This window comes from Rhinoraja longicauda, chromosome 23, assembly GCF_053455715.1.
Source record: "Rhinoraja longicauda isolate Sanriku21f chromosome 23, sRhiLon1.1, whole genome shotgun sequence".
Classification (NCBI taxonomy): Eukaryota; Metazoa; Chordata; class Chondrichthyes; order Rajiformes; family Arhynchobatidae; genus Rhinoraja; species Rhinoraja longicauda.
The window spans coordinates 17,209,255-17,232,348 of NC_135975.1; the positions used below are offsets into that span (position 1 = coordinate 17,209,255).

The 23,094-nt window shown below is 43.6% G+C and overlaps 1 protein-coding gene across 1 annotated transcript in view; it reads left to right on the forward strand.

Moving 5' to 3' along the window:
- Positions 1–20,102, forward strand: part of LOC144604770 (protein monoglycylase TTLL8-like) — a 46,527-nt gene extending 26,425 nt beyond the window's left edge. Inside the window, 5 exon segments of the mRNA XM_078419415.1 lie at positions 8,070–8,256; positions 10,641–10,789; positions 14,608–14,848; positions 18,837–19,365; positions 20,067–20,102. Of these exon segments, the coding sequence (XP_078275541.1) occupies positions 8,070–8,256; positions 10,641–10,789; positions 14,608–14,848; positions 18,837–19,365; positions 20,067–20,102 (1,142 nt within the window).
- The last annotated feature ends 2,992 nt before the right edge of the window (positions 20,103–23,094 follow it).

Here is a 23,094-nt window from a genome sequence, read left to right on the forward strand (position 1 = left end):
CATATATACTCATGAATCAGGAACAGACACTTCACAACTGCCCCTGACGGTCACCCACCATTCCCAACCCACACCTCCACCTCCCACCCTGACCCCGCTGGCATCACCTTCTCTTCCTCCGTCATCGTGCAATGTAATATCCTGGGAGACACAAAACAGTTCTTGGAAAAATCCTGGGACAGTAATGTAAAATTCTACAATAGCTCTGTTAGATAATTCAAGCCAATTTGACTCACTGTCCTCTTCAACAGGCTTGAGTTTTTTTAAATCAAATGTCGCCTACTAAGAAGGGACATTTCTTCCAACAGCTGACAATCTAACCAAGAGGGGAGAATTAATGGGAATGAGTATGTCATTTGACTCATCACTCCCCTCAGTTTATTTGCTTCTGAAGTTCTTGTCTATTTCTTCGTGACATCTGAACCTGCCTATTACAAAATCACTCTGACTGGCTTACATTCTATCCTTTGTCCAGAATACTGTTTGGATTAGAAGGTATTAACTGTTGGTGGAGGCTGGGCAGACTTGGATTGCTTTCTCTGCAATGTTGGATTGCTGGAGGTTGAGAGAGACCTGTTAGTAGTCTGTAAAATTACAAGAGGCTTAGATAGGGTAGACCGCCAGAACTATTCTTCCCAGGGTGAATATGTCAAAGACTAAAGGGCATAGCTTTAAGATGAGTGGGGAAAAATTTAAAGAAGATGTGTGGGGCAACTTTTTTTTACACAGAGTGGTGGGTGCCTGGAATGTGCTGCCAGTGGTGGTGGTGGTAGAGGCAGATGTGATAGAGATGTTTAAGAGGGTTTTAAATAGGCACATGGATATGCAGGGAATGGAGAGATATGGACTATGTGCATGCCGGTTAGATTGGTTTACCTTTGTTTCGGGTTTGGCACAGACATTGTGGGCCCAAGGGCCTGTTCCTATTCTATGTTTTATATTATTTAGAGATCATCCCAAAATCAATTTCCTTGTCCAACCTGCACCAATTCTCATTCATTCATCACCTAATGATCTACATTGGTGCCTTATTAACTTAGTTGGTGATTTAACAAAATCTTATCCTGGTTTTCCATCCTTTGAATCTTGAGTTCTACTTGGGTGCACATTTGATACCAGTGCTGTGAGACTCTCAGTTGTAACTCTAGCAGCCTGTATAAACTTGGTACTTGGGCAAGCAGCCCAAAGCATAGTCACTTGATAGGATATGTCAGGGCTGTGTGACTGTAAACATAAGTCAATCTTTTCAGGAGATGTGTGATAGAAACAAAATATTGAATTGCAGTATGTGAAATAGGTTCCCAAACAAACAAACAAACAAACATCAGCTTATTTTACACAATGCACTATTTTTCTTCCTCTTCAGACTCTCCTAACCTGAGGAAAGACGTTCTTGCCTTAGAGGGAGTACAGAGAAGGTTCACCAGATTGATCCCTGGGATGGCGGGACTTACATATGAGGAAAGACTGGATAGACTGGGCTTGTACTCGCAGGAATTTAGAAGACTGAGGGGGGATCTTATAGAAACATATAAAATTCTTAAGGGGTTGGAGAGGCTAGATGCGGGAAGATTGTTCCCGATGTTGGGGGAGTCCAGAACCAGGGGTCACAGCTTAAGGATAAGGGGGAAGTCTTTTAGGACCGAGATGAGAAAACATTTCTTCACACAGAGAGTGGTGAGTCTGTGGAATTCTCTGCCACAGAAGGTAGTTGAGGCCAGTTCATTGGCTATATTTAAGAGGGAGTTAGATGTGGCCCTTTTTGCTAAAGGGATCAGGGGGTATGGAGAGAAGGCAGGTACAGGCTACTGAGCTGAATGATCAGCCATGATCATATTGAATGGCGGTGCAGGCTCGAAGGGCCGAATGGCCTACTCCTGCACCTATTTTCTATGTTTCTATGTTTCTATGAAGAAGGGTCCCGACCTGAATCGTCACCTAACCATGCTCTCCAGTGATGCTGCCTAACCTGCTGTGTTACTCCAGCACTTTCTGTCCTCCAGTGTAAACCATTATCTCTGCTTGCTGGTCTCTAGCATTGGTAATGAGTTGGTTTGGTCAACATGCTAGCAGATGGAGCTGCATGAAGGAAGGGCCAACGGTTGGTGCTGCTGCTGCTGCCGCTCAGCTCCAGTAACCTGGGTTTGATCATGACCTTGAATGCTTGTGTAGAATTTGCACATCCTCCCTGTGACTGCATGGGTTTCTACCACATCTTCTCACTTCCTCCCATACCTCAAGAGAGGTGCTGGGAGATTAATTGGCCGCTGGAAATTATGTCTTAGTATAATTAATTTGGCAAAATAATTTCAGTGGGGATGAAGGGCCAGTGAAATAGAATACATTGCAAGGGGCACGGGGAAATCAGGAGAGGGAGAATGGGACAGATAGTTTTGCCACCCCTGGAACTGGTATAGAATCATTGTCATAGAGTGATACAGTGTGGAAACAGGCCCCTTGGCCCAACTTGCCCACATGTTTCATCTACTGTACAGTAGTCCCACTGCCCGCATTTGGTCCATATCCCTCTAAATCCTAACCATGCACCTGCCTCAATGTTTCTTAAACGTTGCGATAGTACATGCCTCAACTACCTCCTCCGGCAGCTCGTTCCATACACCCACTACCCTTTGTGTGAAAACATTACCCTCTAGGTTCCTATTAAACCTTTCCCCCCTCTCCCTAAATCTATGTCCTCTGGTTCTCGGTTCCCCTATCCTGGGCAAGAGACTCTGTGTGTCTACCCAATCTATTCCTCTCATGATTTTGTACACCTGCCTATGATCACTCCTACAATCATCCTCCTACGCCCCAAGGAAGAGATTCCTGGTACGGGTGAAATTACTTCCTTACGTGTCGTAATAAGAATATAAATACAACATTAAGCCTGGATTAACAAATGAATATCACTATAACTATTGCTCAAGTGAAGCCTGTTTCTCAGTGAGTTTGTCATTTCAGATTAATTTCCTTTGGAATTTTACATATAAAAGATACAATTGATGGGAGGGTGAGGCAAGTGAATATCTTTTGAATCACCATGAGTAATAACGTAATTGATTACTACACTTGGGAAAATCATGCTACGGGTCTTTGAGATGGTAGTCGGCCTATGTGTCCATTGAGGCATAATTAATTTGCTTATTTGCTAATATTGCAACATTTTTATTTTGTTTCTCATCCAAAATAGCTCTATTGAATTATTGTCTTTAAAACCTTTAGACAATAGACAATAGACAATAGGTGCAGGAGTAGGCCATTCAGCCCTTCGAGCCAGCACCGCCATTCAATGCGATCATGGCTGATCACTCTCAATCAGTACCCCGTTCCTGCCTTCTCCCCATACCCCCTCACTCCGCTATCCTTAAGAGCTCTATCCAGCTCTCTCTTGAAAGCATCCAACGAACTGGCCTCCACTGCCTTCTGAGGCAGAGAATTCCACACCTTCACCACTCTCTGACTGAAAAAGTTCTTCCTCATCACTGTTCTAAATGGCCTACCCCTTATTCTTAAACTGTGGCCCCTTGTTCTGGACTCCCCCAACATTGGGAACATGTTTCCTGCCTCTAATGTGTCCAATCCCCTAATTATCTTATATGTTTCAATAAGATCCCCCCTCATCCTTCTAAGTATTCAAACTTCAGGATGGGCGAGTTTTAGTCAGCTGTTGATCAGCGGAAACCAGGCAAGGGCATTTAAAATGCAGAGGAAAGATTTTCCTCTATTTTCCCACCCAGGCGAGACTAATTTTAATCTGCCAGTGGCATTTGAACCACCGTTGCCTTGTTTCTACTGGTCAAGGGCTAATTCAAATTCCTCTCCCGATGTTAGTGCTATTGAATGTCAAGGTTAGGTGCTTCTTGTTGGCATTGGGCAATCCCTGGCACATTTGAGGAATCCCTGGAATCTTTCTTGCCACTTGTTGCTCGATGCTTGACTGGGTCTGTTGCATGTGGGCATGGCCTGCTTCATTTGCTGAAGAATTGTGAATGCAACTGAACATTGTGTAGTCATCAGCAGACAATTCCATTTCTGCCCTTGCAGTGGAAGGAACATCACTGAAGCATCTGAAGAGGTTTGAGCCTCAGGCCCTGCCCTGGGCAACTGCGAAGCTGAATGATTATAAATCTTACTGACCCTATTTTGTTTGAGAAAGGAATAATGTCACGATGGAAAATTTCTGAACGGTTCTTTGTTAACTTTTATAAAAAACTGAAAAGATTTAATGTCGAGCCACAAGCAACTGCAGTTGCTGGAATCTTGAGTAAAACACAAAGTTTTGGAGTAACTCAGCAGGTCAGGCAGCATCTCTGGAGGACAAGGATTAGCTATGTTTCAGGTTGGGACTCTCTCAGCAAAAGAAATAAATGACAATATCTAGTATATATAATATTTAATATAAGAAATTGCAAATAAACAGACCCAAAAATTTCTATGTGGAAATTTGGGACACTCGTTCCAATCTAGATATCGGATGGACAGTCAGAACCAATTTTCCAGGGTGAAAATGTCAAAGACTAGAGGGCAAATCTTTAAGGTCAGAGTGTTTAAAGGAGATGTGTGGAGCAGGTTTTTTACACGGAGTGGTGGGTGTCTCGAACGTGCTGCCAGAGGTGGTGGAAGCAGATATAATAGCAGCATTTAAGGGGTTTTAAATAGGCGCGTGGATATACGGGGAATGGTGGGATATGAATCACATACGAATGTGTTATGAATCACATATGAACCATCGCAGAAAAGCGGGCACGCAGAAAGGAACGCAGCAACTTCAACAGACCTGAGTCCACACACAAATGTGACCTCTGCGACAGAGACTGTTACTCCCGCATTGGTCTCTTCAGCCACAAGCGACGCTGCTCTAGCCAAGGTGTGGAGCAAGCAGCCAACTAGGATGCATCACCCAGGGTCAGCCATGACCGAGGGTGCCTAAGAAGAATCACATACAGGCAGAGGAGATTAATTTAGCTTGATGTCATGTTCTGCACAAAAAATTGTGGTCCAAAAAGCATGTTCCTGCATTGGACTATGTTTTATGTCTCCAAACACAGAAATAGTTATACAGCCCAAAAACAAGCCCTTTGGCTCGACTCCTCCATGCCGACCAAGTTTTCTCTCTGAGCGCGTCCCATTTGTCTGTGTTTGGCCCACATCCCTTTAAACGATTTCCTATGCATCCGTCCAAATGGTATCCTGAATATCCGTAGCACTCAACGTTGACAGATGAACCAGGGTTCTTTGTGAACAACAGCTGTGGTGTATGAACATCCGGTGGAATAAGTCAGTGCCCCTGTTTGTGTGGAGAACAATGGTAACAAGGGAAATAGAAATGTGTGATATATATAGAAACATAGAAACATAGAAAATAGGTGCAGGAGTAGGCCATTCGGCCCTTCGAGCCTGCACCGCCATTCAATATGATCATGGCTGATCATCCAACTCAGTATCCCATACCTGCCTTCTCTCCATTCCCCCAGATCCCTTTAGCCACAAGGGCCATATCTAACTCCCTCTTAAATATAGTCAATGAACTGGCCTCAACTACCTTCTGTGGCAGAGAATTCCACAGATTCACCACTCTGTGTGAAAAAAAACTTTCTCATCTCGGTCCTAAAAGACTTCCCCCTTATCCTTAAACTGTGACCCATTGTTCTGGATTTCCCCAACATCGGGAACAATCTTCCTGCATCTAGCCTGTCCAACCCCTTAAGAATTTTGTAAGTTTCTATAAGATCCCCCCTCAATCTTCTAAATTCCAGCGAGATTCCATTTGCTATTTTTGGATTTAATTCAGTTAATTTAAATAAATTGTAATCTTTTATTATGTAGATATTTTAAGTGTTCGGTTTCTTATATTTTTTGGATTTTTTACTTAAAAAAATTATTCGTAATAGTTTTTGTATGTTTTGTAAATATCAGAAGCAACTAACATTCCAGCTCTTTGGCAGCTTTAACCTTGATTAAGCCTTGATCTTGACTTGAAGGCCATCACATTTGAATGGGACTGCCAAGTGCCTAGGCCCAGGGCTGTTCATGGCCTCACCCATCAACTGGGGCCTATGTCAGAGTGAGGCCCAGCGCAAATTGGCGGAACAGCACCTCATATTTCGCTTGGGCAGCTTACACCCCAGCGGTATGAACATTGACTTCTCTAACTTCAAGTAGCCCTTGCTTTCACTCTCTCCATCCCCCCCCCCTTCCCAGTTCTCCAACCAATCTTACTGTCTCTGACTACATTTTAGCTCTGTACCGCCCACTCCCCTGACATCAGTCTGAAGAAGGGTCTCGACCCGAAACGTCACCCATTCCTTCTCTCCAGGCCATCACATTTGAATGGGACTACTGAGTTACTCCAGTATTTTGTGTCTACCTTCAATCTGCAGTTCTTTCTACACATCTTTTAGATAGGTGGCCACTTGGGGACCAGTTGCAAGTAACAGTGGGGTTAGTAGGAGATGACTGTGGGAACTGAGCTTGAAATCAAAATTGGGAGGTTGTTTTGCATTTCCGTTGCAAATAGCTGCGACCTGTGCCCATGTTATTTGGAAATATGGTGCATGGCTGACAGGAGAATAGTTTCCATATCTGCTGCCCTAATTGAGAACTTAACTGCAGAGCAACACTCTGACTTCTACTTCTTTGACATTTCGTCAGTGGTTTTCTGTTCCCATTCACCTTCAATAAAAGTGGGTCACTTAGTTTTGGTGAAATCTCACTCACGTTCCTTGATCAGAATTCACAGCGTGCTGCCTTTGCAAGTTTTCTGACAATATTATTGCCAATGTGCACAGGTATTGATAAAGACAAATTTGTTTGAAAGTTTTTATATTAAACTCAGTTAAAATTAATCCAAGGTCATTGTTTTGATTCAAGCTTTAACCAGGACATTGCAACACTTTATCAATGAATCTCTTGCGCTCCCTGAAACTCCCACTCCATACAAAATCCCACCCCCTTGTTCACAGTCACCCTCTTGACCATTCATTTCCTCTGCTCTGTATATCATTCACAGAATGCGGATGTCCCGGGCGACATCTAGATTTACACAACTATTAACGGCCGTCTGAACTGAAAAACTTACTAGGAAGCTTCACGGGACATTTAAGAGCCAACTATGTTGGTGGATCTGTAGGAGTATGCAGAGAGACCAGGTGTGGATTGCTGCTTCACTCTCTCTGATTCTCTGTTGGTGAATCAGACAGGTTTTTTGTCAGAGATAGACGGAGATAGGGTTCTAAAGAAGCGTGACGATCCAAAACATCAGTATCCTTTTCCTCCAGAGATGCTGCCTGACCTGCTGACATCCAGCACTTTGTGGCTATCTTTGGTATAAACCAGTGGCTGCAGTTCTTCGTTTCTACAGTTTTTATGCCATCATTACTGGAACTGGCATTTTTTCTAGATTTATATTTTCTTATTTAATTTTCTCGATCGGAATGATGAGATTCAACCTCATGACACTGGGTCAATATTCCAAGGGTCTGAATACTAGTCCAGGAATGTCACCACTATATTTCCATAGCTCTTCCATTTGGATGATTTACTAGCAAGGGCACTTACAACTACTTCCTTGGATTTCTCATCTCTTACATCCCACAATCTTCCTTCACCCAGGGCCATCTTAACGCATGGGCCTGATGGGCACTTGCCCGGGGGCCCACGAGCATAGGGTGTATGTTAAGTGACTTGCAATAAATAAATACTACTTTAAAAATGTAGGTTCAATGTGCTTTTTTCGCAACATTTTCGGTCCCTAAGTGCTTCTCACAGCGATCTGTAAGTGCTTTTCGCAACAATGTAGCACCCTAAGTCCATCGCTAAGTGCTTTTCGGTAAGTGCTTTTCGCGGGCACGACATGGGGGGGCTGGTAGGGAAAGGGGGGTGGGGGAGAGTAACGGTGGGGGCCCCAGTACACTGCTTTGCCCGGGGGCCCATAATGCTGTAAAAACGGCCCTGCCTTCAGTCCTGTCTACATAGCAGGCTTCATGGTGGCATTTCCTACACCGTATTGAAAATAAAGAGTTGCATCACATTCAAGGTAATAAAATATTTTCCTCCTTTCCTTTCTCCAGACTCGGGAAGGAACTACAATAGGGTTTGCCGTCTATCCACTGAGCTGATAGAAATGGCCATCAATGTGTGTGAAGTTTTTTTGCAAAACCAGAAACTCAATGGAAATGATGATGAAGAAGAGAACCCAGTGACCCCAAGTGAAGTACCATGGGAAGATCTAATTGAACAACACCACTGCCTTATTCAGTAAGTATGGGAATGAGGGCTTTAGAGCTTGGAGAATGGGGTCCAGATCCCAAGGTGGTGATGGGGTTTTGGGCGTTGAGTGACCCTTGGATGAAAGAAACAGGTTAATTTGAAGGTTGGTGGGGAGCTGGAGTATTCCTGCGTCTCCTGTCCCACAATCAGCACTGAAAAAAACACTTTCCTCTTGCATGCATATAAGAACATAGAACAGTACAGCACAGGAACGGGCCCTTCAGCCCACAATGTTTATGCCTAACACAATGCTAAGTTAAACTGATCACGTGCCTGTACATGATCCATCACCCTCTATTCCTTGCACGTCCATGTCCCTACCTAAAAGCCCGAAACACCACTATCGTATCTGCCTCCACCACCACCCCTGGCAGTGCGTTCCAGGCCCCCACTACTCTGTGTAAAAATAACTTGCCCCACACATCTCCATTAAATATTCCCCCTCTTACCTTATAGCGATGCCCTCTGGTGTTGGGCATTTCCACCCTGGGAAAAAGATTCTGACTGTCTACCCTGTCTATGCCCTTCTTAATTCTATATACTTCTATCATGTTCCGCTTCAACCTCTGATGTTCAAGAAAAAATCCAAGTCTATTCAACCTCTCCCTGTAGCCGAAACCCCCTAATCCAAGCGGCATTCTGGTAAACCTCCTCTGCTCCCTCTCCAAAGTAGCAAGCCACCTCTGCAGCCTCTCCAATGTCTGGGGCATTAAGCTTGTAGACCCTTCAGAAACCGTGCTGGCCAGCATTAACCATGCTGGCCAGCAGGGCTAAGTAGTGTTGAACACTATGTCTCAGTTTAGTTTAGTTTAGAGATACAGCGTGGAAACAGGCCCTTCGGCCCACCGAGTCCGCACCGACCAGCGACCCCCACATATGAACACTATCCTACACACACTCGGGACAATTTTTACATTTATCAAGCCAATTAACCTACATACTTGTACATCTTTGGAGTGTGGGAGGAAACCGAAGATCTCGGAGAAAACCCACACGGGTCACGGTTAAATCTCTTTTAAATAGTGGAAATAGTTGGTAATTCAAATTAGCAATGAGGATACTTTATTTGATAAAAGATGTTTGTGGTATCCTTACTATTTTGACTTTCTCATTTTGTGTGGAGAGAGAGAAAGAGAGAGAGACACACACACACACACACACACACACACACACACAAACACACACACACACACACACACACACACACACACACACACACACACACACACACACACACACACACTGATTATCCAACACTGAAACTTCCAACACTAAACCGCTTTGCAAAAACACGCCGAGCACTTGGCCACATGATGCAATCCTTACCACTTTATAGCAATACAATAGCAATGATTATGCACTGCTTCCACTACATGCCTTACATTCCTCCATTCATGAAAAAAAAACCAGACATAAAGGAAACGTCATCCATCCAAAACAACAGTCCAATCTCTTTGTCCTCACCTTTGGCACAAATTCTTACAAATACACAGGAAGTCCTTCTTGCAGGAACTGGTCATGGTTCTCCAGGACCTGTTGCTGAGCTCTGTTTTTTCTTACTCTGCAAAGTTTTTTCCTCCCACAGTCCCTACTATAATCAGTCTGAAGAAGGGTCCCAATCCAAAACGTCACCAATCCATTTTTTCCAAAGATGCTCCCTGACCCATTGAGTTACTCCAGCATTTGTGTCTCTCTTTGGTACAGTTCCTTTTAGTCCAAAGTATGGGGATGGGCTTTTGGAGACTCTACTCCCAAGTCTAGTAGTTTCATTCGATAGAAGCAATGGCTCAAAGTTGGGGTGCAGAGTTCAGAGCACCTGGATTATGATCCTATTGATTTTCTAATCTTCTAATGAATGTCTGAAATGGGCACAAAGCTTTCTTTGCCTGACAGTGGAGAACAATATTAATACTCCCAGCGCAGTTTAACACTGCAAGTGTAAAATCACATTCACCTGCTGACCATTTTCAGATATGTGCACTTTGGAAGAGTCCAGATCATTGATACACAAGCTATTCTTCCTTCTGAAATTCTAAACTGCCAAAATTATTTCTCTCACTTGCAGAACGATATATATCAATTTGTTTCCATTTAAAACAAGGCCTTGTATAAACAGGACCATCTGATTGAATCTTATCAAACCTCCAACATCTGTCCACCGTGAAAACTGAAACGAGTTCTATGTGTTGAGGTTAACCGTACTTTCTCTTTGAACTAGGGCACTGACATATTTTCAAAATAGGTCAAGTATCTGAAGTGGGAGCCTAATTCTGTTTAGTATCTCTGCTGGATTATGAACAAATATAGAGTGAATGAGGTGTCAATTTTTCTAGTTCTAAATTTTAACTCCTTGTGTGTTTCTGTTTCTTTAGCCATCGAGCTACAATCCCCGGTTCCCACAGTTACTTAGTCTGTTGCCAGAATCTTCTCAACAGCCTAAAGTCTGTTTATCCTCAGTTGGAAGTGGAGGGCATCAGAAATATCTGGATCATTAAGCCGGCTGCAAAGTCACGGGGTAGAGGTAATGTGAAGCAAAACTTGTTTGGTCTCATTCATTCTTCAGCCTGTGTCTGGGGGTAAATTGGAGGGTATCTTGTCAACAAGGGTGGTGGTATAAATTCAGGAAGAACCTCATGCAAAGTTTGTGCCCTGTTGGCCCAGAGTTTGGAGGATATGAGCTGAATCATTATGACTTACAGCGAACAATTCCAAAGAGATCCAGCTACTTGTGGCTTAATTCAATTTGGGTTTGTGCATGCGCTGAAGAGGTCAGATGGTGATGTATCTGATCGCCTGGAGCATTGTTGGCCTCGTCATTGAGTCCATGGGTGGAGTAGTGGCATCCTCAGGAAAAGCTCTGTGTCTTTGCTTCCAACGCACATTCCATCCAGCCCTAGTCTTTACACCAGGGAGGGCTGCTTTACATTAGAGTGGAGTTACTGGTCCTGCAGAATAAGACAGGCGCAGCTTGAATTGTTTTGCTTTACATAGCCAGAAGCATTGAACAAAGCCATTGGAAATAGTTAAGAACAGTTGTAAAAGCCTTGGGCAGCCTGCCGGGCGTCAGGGCTGTCGGAGAGATTCCTGGGTGAGGTCTCAGGAAGGCAGCAGAAGGTGAGGAGGTGGGATCCACCTGTTCAGCCTCTGCAGGAAGAGGGGCAGCATTGGTGGCTAGTCAGGATAGGGCATTATGATCCCATTGATTTTCTAATGAACGTCTGAAATGGACACAAACCTTTCTTTGCCTGGGTAAAAGTATTTTTAAACTACCAAAAGTATTTCCCTTGCAGAACAATGTGTATCAATTTGTTTTCTTTTAAATCAAGGTCTTGTCTTAATGTGCATAAATGGGTCGATCTGATTGAATCTTGTCAAACCTCCAATATCTGTCTACCATGAAAATTTAAACAATTTATGTGTTGTGGTTTGCTACACTTTCTCTTTGAACTAGGGTACTGACTTTGTTTCAAAATGGGTCAAGTATCTGAAGTGGAAGCCTAAATCTTAGTTTAGTTTAGTTTAGTTTGGAAATACATGGCGGAGTCCATGCAGACCAGTGATTCCTGCACGCTAACACTATCCTACACACACGAGGGGTGATATACAATTCGTCCGTAACCTATTAACCTACAAACCTGTATGTCTTTACAATGTGGGAGGAAACCAGAGCACCTGGAGAAAGCCCTCACGGTCACAGGGAGAACGTACAGACAGTACCCGTAGTCAGAATCGAACTCGGGTTTCTGGCACAGTAAGGCAGACACTCTACCGATGCGCCACCGTGCCACTAAATTCTGTTCAGTATTTCTGCCAGGATCTATCCCAATGAAAATGGTGTCATTCGCTGCTGGTGCCTCACGTAACCAACAGGAAATGCAGCGTTTCAGTGAGTGTGTATGCTGAAATCTGGGAGGGGTAGTCAGTAAACTGTTGAAAGGCAGCTGCCAACACTTCCACAGAATGTTACGCATTTTATTGCATCACAGACTTTCCATTAAAGTTCCTGCTGGGTTTGAGGTGGTGCAGAATCCTGAATGCAGCCAAACCTCATCTACTGTGTCGCTGTTCAAGGTCTCAACTTCTCTACACCGGCGAGACCAAGCGCAGGCTCAACGATTGTTTCCCTGAACATCCCCCCTCAGTCTGTCTTAACTTACCCGATCTCCTGGTTGCTCAGCACTTCAACTCCCCCTCCCATTCCCAATCTGACCTTTCTGTCCTGGGCCTCCTCCATTGTCAGAGTGAGGCAGCGCAAATTGGAGGAACAGCACCTCATATTTCGCTTGGGTAGCTTCCACCCCAGCGGTATGAACATTGACTTCTCTAACTTCAAATAGCCCTTGCTTTCCCTCTCCATCCCCTCCCCCTTCCCAGTTCCCCCACCAATCTTACTGTCTCCGACTACATTCTATCTTTGTCCCACCCACTCCCCTGACATCAGTCTGAAGAAGGGTCTCGACCCGAAACGTCACCCATTCCTTCTCTCCACCGATGTCTGTCCCACTGGGTTACTCCAGCACTTTGGGTCTAACTTGTACTCAATATCCTTACTGATGAGAGCAAGTGTGCCAAACACTTTCTTCACCATCCTGTCTACTTTGTGTCACCACTTCCATGGAACTATATACTTGCACACTGAGGTTTCTCAGTTCTAGAACACTCCCCAGGACCCTACCCTTTACTGTGTAACTTCTGCCCTTGCATGTATCTGTATAAAACTCAATCTACCATTCCTCAGCCAGTTGATCAAGATCAGGTGATAATCTCAGATAACCTTCTTCACCATCCACGATACCACCAAATCCTTGATATAAAATTATGAATAACAGTGGATCCAGCACTGATCAATGTGACACACCAGTTTCCACATTCCCCCTTTCCACATTCTTTCAGTAGCTGAGACCAGAAAACCTTGTCTGTATTTAAGGTAGAATTATTCACAAGCAATCTGTAATGATAAAGATAGACACAATTGCTGGAGTAACTCGGCGGGACAGGCAGCATCTCCGGATAGAAGGAATGGTTGATGTTTCTGGTTGAGACGCTTCTTCGGAATGCAACTGCAGATGCTGGTTTACACCAAATGCTGGAGTACCTCAGGTGGTCAGGCAGCATCTCTGGGGAAGGTGGGTAGGTGATGTTTCGAATCAGGACTGAAGATGGGTCCCGGTCTGAAACATCACCCATCCTCTTTCTCCAGAGATGTTGCCTGAGCTGTTGAGTTGCTCCAGCACCTTGTATCTATCTTCGTTATTCATAAGCAATTTGACCATCCAGCTGTCATTCCACCTCCACCAACTCTGTGAGTTGGCAGTCAGGAGTGGAATTGCTTTCTATTCTGGGCATATTGCATTTTTATTTTCTCCAAGACCCCAATCCACTTATGTTTTAGTGTCAGATTTTGACCAATGCTTCCAGTCATTATAAATTATTAGAATATGAGATCTTAGGATGGCCACGATGGCACAGCGGTAGAGTTTCTGCCTTACAGCGCTTGCAGCGCCAGAGGCCCGGGTTCGATCCCGACTACGGGTGCTATCTCTACGGAGTTTGTACGTTTTTCCCGTGACCACGTGAGTTTTCTCCGAGATCTACGGTTTCCTCCCACACTCCAAAGATGTACAGGTATGTAGGTTAATTGGCTTGGTGTATGCGTAAATTGTCCCTTGTGCGTGTGTGTGTAGGGTAGTGTTAATGTGCAGGGGATCGCTGACTCGATGGGCCGTTGGGCCTGTTTCCGCGCTGTATCACTAAACTAAACTAAACTAAGCTAAACTAAACTATTCGGGATAGAATTGCAGTAATAATAATTACTGTATTGGCTTCTGCAGGGTGGTTGACATGCTGGTGAGACATTGTCACTGATCAAATAGTGCCATCTCATACACACTGTTATCCAATTCAGACAAGGCGAGAATCATTGAGCTTAAAACCATGTCAGATGACAGAATGCATTGAAAATTCAGATCTTTTAACAATTGCTTCACAACTAGCCCTATTGTAAATTCTGAAGTAATGCTAAATATATATTGATGCTTTTTTTCAAACCATGACACTTCTAGTGTATGCCATTCCCAGAAATCTCTTGGGTCATAAGGAAAATTAAATGTAATCATCGAGTCATGCAGCATGGAACCATGCCCTTCAGCCCCACTTGCCGCCCAAACCAAAATGCTGCCCAAGATGCCCCATCTACACTGGTTCCACCGGCCTTGTGTGACCCATATCCTCCTAAACCTCTCCCATCCATGTCCAGTGATTACAAAAACCTTCACAAGCTCGAGAGTTTTGCTAACCTTGAAAATTGCATCTAACATTTTGTTCACCTTCATGTTATAGGTATAAAGTGTGTCGACAGTCTGGATGATCTCCTGGAATTCAAGGAGATTGACCCCTCTTTTGTAACCTCCAAGTGGGTTGTACAGAAGTACATTGAGAAGCCTCGTTTGATTTACGACACCAAATTCGACATCAGACTCTGGTTCCTTGTTACGAGCTGGAATCCACTAACAGTTTGGTTCTACAAAGACTGCTACTTAAGATTTTCCACACAACCCTTCACACTGGAGAATCTTGACAGGTAACATAAAGCAAAACACATTGCTTGCGATGTGTGTAAAGTTATTTATGGTTATGCTGATATCGTAGTCGTGTTATTGGGTGAATAGCTCAAAAGGCTGGCCAAATAGGGAATGCAAATTCCAAATCCCATCATAGCAGCAGATTAAATAGTAACGACAGCTACAAAACTATCAGATTTGTTTATTGATTTAATAAAGATTTTCAGGAGATGGAATTTATAGTTGCAGCCAAATGGGCCTCCAGACCCATACTAACATGACACATTCTCATCTTCCCTTTAAGGTGTTACAGTAAACCATTGAACGATTTGAAATGATTGAGAGAAAATACTAAATAAAACCAAATGGACAATTCAGTTTGTGTTTTGGGCATTGAACTCGAGCAACTCCATCAATGCAAATAATTTGTTTTATTCAGTTTTGAGATGCAGCATGAAAACAGGCCCTTCAGACCACCGAGTCCATGCCGACCGTTGATTACCCACTCACACTAGTTCAATGTTATCCCATTTTTGCATCCACTCCTTACACACTAGGGGCAATTGACAAAGGCCAGTTAATCTACAAACCCACTTGTCTTTGGGATGTGGGAGGAAACCGGAATACCCAGAGGAAACCCAGATGGTCACAGAGAGAACGTGCAAACTCCACATATGCTTTGCTGCATATTCCAGCACCTGTAGTCTCTTTTGTCTCTAGATATTGGACGAGGGTAATTTTCTAAGGTTGTATGATATTTAACCATATAACCATATAACAACTACAGCACGGAAACAGGCCCGTTCGGCCCTTCCAGTCCACGCCGACCACTCTCTCTGACCTAGTCTCATCTACCTGCACTCAGACCATAACCCTCTAATCCCCTCTTATCCATATACCTATCCAATTTACTCTTAAATAATAAAATCGAGCCAGCCTCCACCACTTCCACCGGAAGCCCATTCCATACAGCCACCACCCTCTGAGTAAAGAAGTTACCCCTCATATTACCCCTAAACCTTTGTCCCTCAATTCTGAAGCTATGTCCCCTTGTTGGAATCTTCCCCACTCTCAAAGGGAAAAGCCTACCCACGTCAACTCTGTCCGTCCCTCTCAAAATTTTAAAAACCTCTATCAAGTCCCCCCTCAACCTTCTACGCTCCAAAGAATAAAGACCCAACCTGTTCAACCTCTCTCTGTAGCTTAAGTGCTGAAACCCAGGCAACATTCTAGTAAATCTCCTCTGTACCCTCTCCATTTTGTCGACATCTTTCCTATAATTTGGCGACCAGAACTGCACACCATACTCCAGATTCGGCCTCACCAATGCCCTGTACAATTTTAACATTACATCCCAACTTCTATACTCGATGCTCTGATTTATAAAGGCAAGCATACCAAATGCCTTCTTCACCACCCTATCCACATGAGATTCCACCTTCAGGGAACAATGCACAGTTATTCCCAGATCCCTCTGTTCCACTGCATTCCTCAATTCCCTACCATTTACCCAGTACGTCCTATTTTGATTTGTCCTACCAAAATGCAGCACCTCACACTTATCAGCATTAAACTCCATCTGCCATCTTTCAGCCCACCCTTCCAAAAGGCCCAAGTCTCTCTGTAGACTTTGAAACTCTACTTCATTACTAACTACACCACCTATCTTAGTATCATCTGCATATTTACTAATCCAATTTGCCACACCATCATCCAGATCATTAATGTAAATGACAAACAACAATGGACCCAACACAGATCCCTGGGGCACTCCACTAGACACTCCACTATCTACCGTTTGAAGATATGGGCTTGGGAATACCTGGTGATGCTGAAACACGCATGTTGTTGGTTAGAGAGAGGGCATCCGGAAACAATTAATTCATGTATAGGGTGGCACGGTAGCGCAGCGGTAGAGTTGCTGCTTTACAGCGAATGCAGCGCCGGAGACTCAGGTTCGATCCTGACTACGGGTGCTGCACTGTAAGGAGTTTGTACGTTCTCCCCGTGACCTGCGTGGGTTTTCTCCGAGATCTTCGGTTTCCTCCCACACTCCAAAGACGTACAGGTATGTAGGTTAATTGGCTGGGTAAATGTAAAAATTGTCCCTAGTGGGTGTAGGATAGTGTTAATGTACGGGGATCGCTGGGCGGCACGGACTTGGTGGGCCGAAAAGGCCTGTTTCCGCGCTGTATATATATGATATGATATGATAAAAGGCAAGGAGATGCTGTGAAAAGAGGCTAGAATATTTGGCCTGTCATACTCTGTAGCCTGTGATAACACAAAGCAATTAGGAAACATTGGGCCACGTGTAAGATTAATTAGAGCTGATGTGTGCCCCAGATTTGGAGACATTGCCAGGGATTGCCAGGACTTACTTTTAGAAAGGTGATAAGGAGGAATTTCTTCAGCCAATGGTTGTCACAGACGGCCACGGAGGCCAAATCTTTGGATATTTTTAAAGCGGAGATTAACAGGTTCTTGATTGGGTAAGGGTGTCGAAGGTTGTGGGGAGAAGGCAGGAGAATAGGTTTGAGAGGGGAAAAATAGATCAGCCATGATTGAATGGCAGAGTAGACTCGATGGGCTAAATGGTCCAATTTGGCTGCTATGACTTTTGTACTTGTGAACTTGTGATTTGGGCTGAGGCTGAGGCTGTCTACTTGCACATGTTATTTTAAAGTTTTAATGACATAAGATGAAGGTAAAATTCAGAATGGGGACGCACAAAACACCACAGGAGCGGTAGAGAGGGAACAGGACAAAAAAACCCAAACAGGATTGCAGCTGTATCTGAGGTAGAGACTCTGACAAAGATTGGAAAAGTAATTACAGCTGCAATAAAATGTAATAATATCACCGAGTAGAAGATTCAAAGTGACCATGGCTGCAATGCGAGATTGATAACATCAAGGTTGAACTAAGAGTATGCAGACAGTTATCTACTGCTTGGATTCACCAGGAGAGCATAAAGCTACTATTCAGTTTACGAAGTGTGATATATGGATGGTTAAAACCAATATTAATTAGTCATAGAAAGATACAGCATGGAAATAGGCCCTTTGGCCCACCAAATCCGCATCTACCATCATTCGCACATTTGGAGTAACCCCACATTAATCCTGGTTTTTATGCTCCCACATTCTTATCAACTACTTCCAGATTCTGTCACTCACACTGTTTTTGTTTAGTTTAGTTTAGTGATACAGCGCGGAAAAAGGGCCTTCGGCCCACCTAGTCTGCACCAACCAACAATCTTTGCATATTAACACACACTTGGGACAATTTACACTTACATCAAGCCAATTAACCTACAAACCTGTAAGCCTTGGAATGTGGGAGGAAACCGAAGATCTTGGAGAAAGCCCACGCAGGTCACGGGGAGAACATACAAACTCCGTACAGACAGCACCCATGGTCAGGATCGGACCCGGATCTCTGGCAGTGCAAGCGCTGTAAGGCAGCAACTCTACCGCTGCACCACCATGCTGTGTGTGGAGGAAATTTAAAGAGGCTAATTAACCTACCAATCTGCACATCTTTGGGATGTAGGAAGAAACCAGGGTATCCAGAGAAAAACCTCTTGGCCACTGGGAGAGCGTGCAAACTCCACACAGATTACACCGATATCAGGAATGAACTTGGTTGAGTCTCTGGCAATGTGAGGCAGCTGGTCTGCTGGCTTCTCCATTGTGCTGCCATCAAAGAGGCGATCTGTCAATGTGGGTTCTCATGTGTTTAGGCTGCTGATTTAGCAAATATATTCTGCAGGTTGACAAGTCTTTGTAGGTAACTCTGTGCAGGAGAATGACCACAACCGACAGAATGAACTGTTGGCTCCCATGTTAAGAGGGAACATGCAATGGATTCTCCTGCTGCTTTGCATGCAAACCTTTGCCATTACTTTTAACGTGTGTATTGGGAACCAATATTTCAAGGTTAAATGAAAATGTTTTTGTAGTAAGCATTTCAACATTACTACGTTGGTGTTTATTTTTTCTATAGTTCCATCCATCTTTGCAACAATGCCATTCAGAAGGAATTAAAACCAGCCATTGGGCGGAACCCATTAGTACCGAATGAGAGCATGTGGTCAAGTGACCAATTCCAAGACTATTTGAAAATTAAAGGCGATGACAACATTTGGCAGGAACTTATCTACCCTTCAATGAAAAAAGCCATCATTTGTAGTTTGATAACAGTTCAGTCGAGTGTACAAGATCGCAAGAGCAATTTTGGACTATATGGCGCAGATTTCTTGCTAGGAGAAGACTTTAAACCATGGTTAATTGAGATCAACTTAAGTCCAAGTATGGCATGTTCCACTTCTGTTACTTCACTGCTCTGTCCAAATGTACAGGAAGATACCATTAAAGTGGTCATCGACAGAAGATATAACAGGAAGTGTAACACTGGTCAGTTTGAATGTCTATCCAAGCAGGTGAGTGGATCCAAGCTCAATCATGCTGTTTCTTCCAAACAAGTATTATTGAGAGTGAGAGCAATGTTTTCTGATGACTGCAGATGTATGAGCTCAATTAAATGTAGAAAAATAACTGCAGATGCTGGTACAAATCGAAGGTATCACAAAATGCTGGAGTAACTCAGCGGGTCAGGCAGCATCTCAGGAGAGAAGGAATGGGTGACGTTTCAGGTTGAGACCCTTCTTCAGACTGATGGTCACTAGTCTGTCTCTTTTGATAGAGATGGTGAGATCCAGAAATGGTAGGGAGATGTCAGAGATGGTCCAAGTATATTTAAGAGCAGGATGGAAATTAGTGGTGAAATGTATGAAGTCAGTGAGTTCTGCATGGGTACAAGAGGTAACACCTATGCAGTTGTCAATGTAGCGGAGGTAGAGTTCGGGGATGGGGCCAGTGTATGTCTGGAACAGGGATTGTTCGATGTACCCGACAAAGAGGCAGGCATAGCTAGGCCCATGCGAGTGCCCATAACTACGCCTCGGGTTCGGAGGAAGTGGAAGGAGTCAAAGGAGAAGTTGTTGAGGGTAAGAACCAACTCTGCTAGGCGGAGGAGAGTGTTAGTAGATGGAGATTGGCTGGTTCTACATTTGAGAAAGAAACGGAGGGCTTCAAGACCATCCTTGTGGGGGATGGAGGTGTAGAGTGACTGGACAAAAGTCTGAAGAAGGGTCTCGCCCCGAAAAGTCACCCATTCCTTCTCTCCTGAGATGCTGCCTGTCCCGCTGAGTTACTCCAGCATTTTGTGATAAGATCAATCATATGCATTGAAATGGAGAACACACCATAGTTAATATAGATTTGTAGATACACGTTAATGTAAGTATCATTACCTTATACTTTTGCAATGCAGAATCCAATAATGATTAATATGATTGTGTGTGAATAGGGATATGATGTTGAAATGATGGGATTAATCACCTAGGGACACATGTTTGACATCTACTCGTGTTTGATTCTTTTACATTCTCATTTATATGTTTGCAGTAAATGTGTACATTGGAAAACTTCCCCTTTGAATTATTCTTTCATACTAATCTGTAAAATGAATAATGGCACATGCTGGAAAGCTACAACAGTAGCGAAAAACAGCATGACAGTTCAAACTCAAATGAGAGACAGAAAGAGCAGGTAGTCAACACAATTTTTAAAAATCATGAAAGAAGGAAAGAGAATGTGAGACAAAGATTTCCTGTAATAGAGTTAAACTGTAATGCAAGGAAGTAGCAGCTAGGGTGAATATTATGGGAATGGGCTTCTGATATTAAGCTTCTGATATTAAGGATAGTGAGGGATAAAATTGGTCCATTAGAGAGTCAGAGTGGACAGCTATGTGCTGAGCCGGAAGAAATGGGGGAGATATTAAACAATTTCTTTTCTTCGGTATTTACCGAGGAGAAGGATATTGAATTATGTGAGGTAAGCGAAACAAGTAGAGTAGTGATGGAAATTAGGAGGATTAAAGAAGAGGAGGTACGGACACTTTTGAAGAATATAAAAGTGGATAAGTCTCCAGGTCCTGATAGGATATTCCCTAGGACATTGAGGGAAGTTAGTGCAGAAATAGCAGGGGCTATGACGGAAATATTTCAAACGTCATTAGAAACAGGGATGGTGCCGGAAGATTGGCGCATTGCGCATGTTGTGCCTTTGTTTAAAAAAGGTTCTAAAAGTAAACCTAGCAATTATAGACCTATTAGTTTGACGTCTGTGGTGGGAAAATTAATGGAAAAGATACTTAGGGACAATATATATAATTATTTGGATAATCAAGGCCTGATTAGAAACAGTCAACATGGATTTGTGCCTGGAAGGTCATGTTTGACTAATCTTCTTGAATTTTTTGAAGAGGTTACCAGGGAAATTGATAAGGGCAAGGCTGTGGATGTTGTCTATATGGACTTCAGTAAGGCATTTGACAAGGTTCCACATGGAAGGTTGATTAAGAAGGTTAAATCGTTGGGTATTAATAGTGAGGTTGCAAGATGGATTCAACAATGGCTGAATGGGAGATACCAGAGGGTAATGGTTGACAATTGTATGTCAGGTTGGAGGCCAGTGTCTAGTGGAGTGCCCCAAGGATCTGTGTTGGGTCCACTGTTGTTTGTCATTTACATTAATGATCTGGATGATGGTGTGGCAAATTGGATTAGTAAATATGCAGATGATACTAAGATGGGTGGAGTAGTTGATAGTGAGGTAGATTTTCAAAGTCTACAGAGAGACTTGGGCCTTTTGGAAGGGTGGGCTGAAAGATGGCAGATGGAGTTTAATGCTGATAAGTGTGAGGTGCTGCATTTTGGTAGGACAAATCAAAATAGGACGTACAGGGTAAATGGTAGGGAATTGAGGAATGCAGTGGAACAGAGGGATCTGGGAATAACTGTGCATTGTTCCCTGAAGGTGGAATCTCATGTGGATAGGGTGGTGAAGAAGGCGTTTGGTATGCTTGCCTTTATAAATCAGAGCATCGAGTATAGAAGTTGGGATGTAATATTGAAATTGTACAGGGCATTGGTGAGGCCGAATCTGGAGTATGGTGTGCAGTTCTGGTCGCCAAATTATAGGAAGGATGTCGACAAAATGGAGAGGGTACAGAGGAGATTTACTAGAATGTTGCCTGGGTTTCAGCACTTAGGCTACAGAGAGAGGTTGAATAGGTTGGGTCTTTATTCTTTGGAGCGTAGAAGGTTGAGGGGGGACTTGATAGAGGTTTTTTAAATTTTGAGAGGGACGGACAGAGTTGACGTGGGTAGGCTTTTCCCTTTGAGAGTGGGGAAGATTCCAACAAGGGGACATAGCTTCAGAATTGAGGGACAAAGGTTTAGGGGTAACATGAGGGGGAACTTCTTTACTCAGAGGGTTGTGGCTGTATGGAATGGGCTTCCGGTGGAAGTGGTGGAGGCTGGCTCGATTTTATTATTTAAGAGTAAATTGGATAGGTATATGGATAGGAGGGGATTGGAGGGTTATGGTCTGAGTGCAGGTAGATGAGACTAGGTCAGGGAGAATGGTCGGCGTGGACTGGTAGGGCCGGACAGGCCTGTTTCCATGCTGTAGTTGTTATATGTTATATGTTATATGTTCTGAATGGTCACCTGAATCCAACTTGAACAGAGCTAATATCAGAAGGAAAGTTGAGCAAAACAGTTCCACAATGGGAGGGTGCAGAATAGAACCTGCCTGAAGGAAATTGACAGAAAATTTGAGTTATGGTTGTGATTGTGTGACTTTTTGTTCGGTTTTGAGAACCCAGTGAATATTGTTGGGTAGCAGCCTCTTTCTAAAATGAGTGAACTTCAAATAATTTGAAAGTGAGTACCAGACTCACAGCCAGCAAGTATTTGTAGATGCTTTAAAAACATATGCAGTGTGCTGCATACTTGACTGAATATCCATTCCTGGAAAAACAATCATGGATCAGCAGCTACTTTCTCCCTTGAAATCAGGAGTGACGCAAGCAAATTGCCAAATGCCATTTTATACTCTTGTACTAGCAAGAAGGATATTAACTATAAGAAGCAGAGGTGTACAAACTTCAATTAGTCAAAGAGTGATACCGTGTGGAAACAGGCCCCTCAGCCCAACTTGCCCGCACCGGCCAACAATGTTCCAGCTACACTAGTCCCACTTGCATGTGCTTGGTCCATTTCCCTTCAAACCTGTCCTATCCATATACCTGTGTAACTGTTTCTTAAACAATGGGATAGTCCCAGCCTTAACTACCTCCTCTGGCTGCTTGTTCCATTCACCCACCACCATTTGTGTGAAAAAGTTATCCC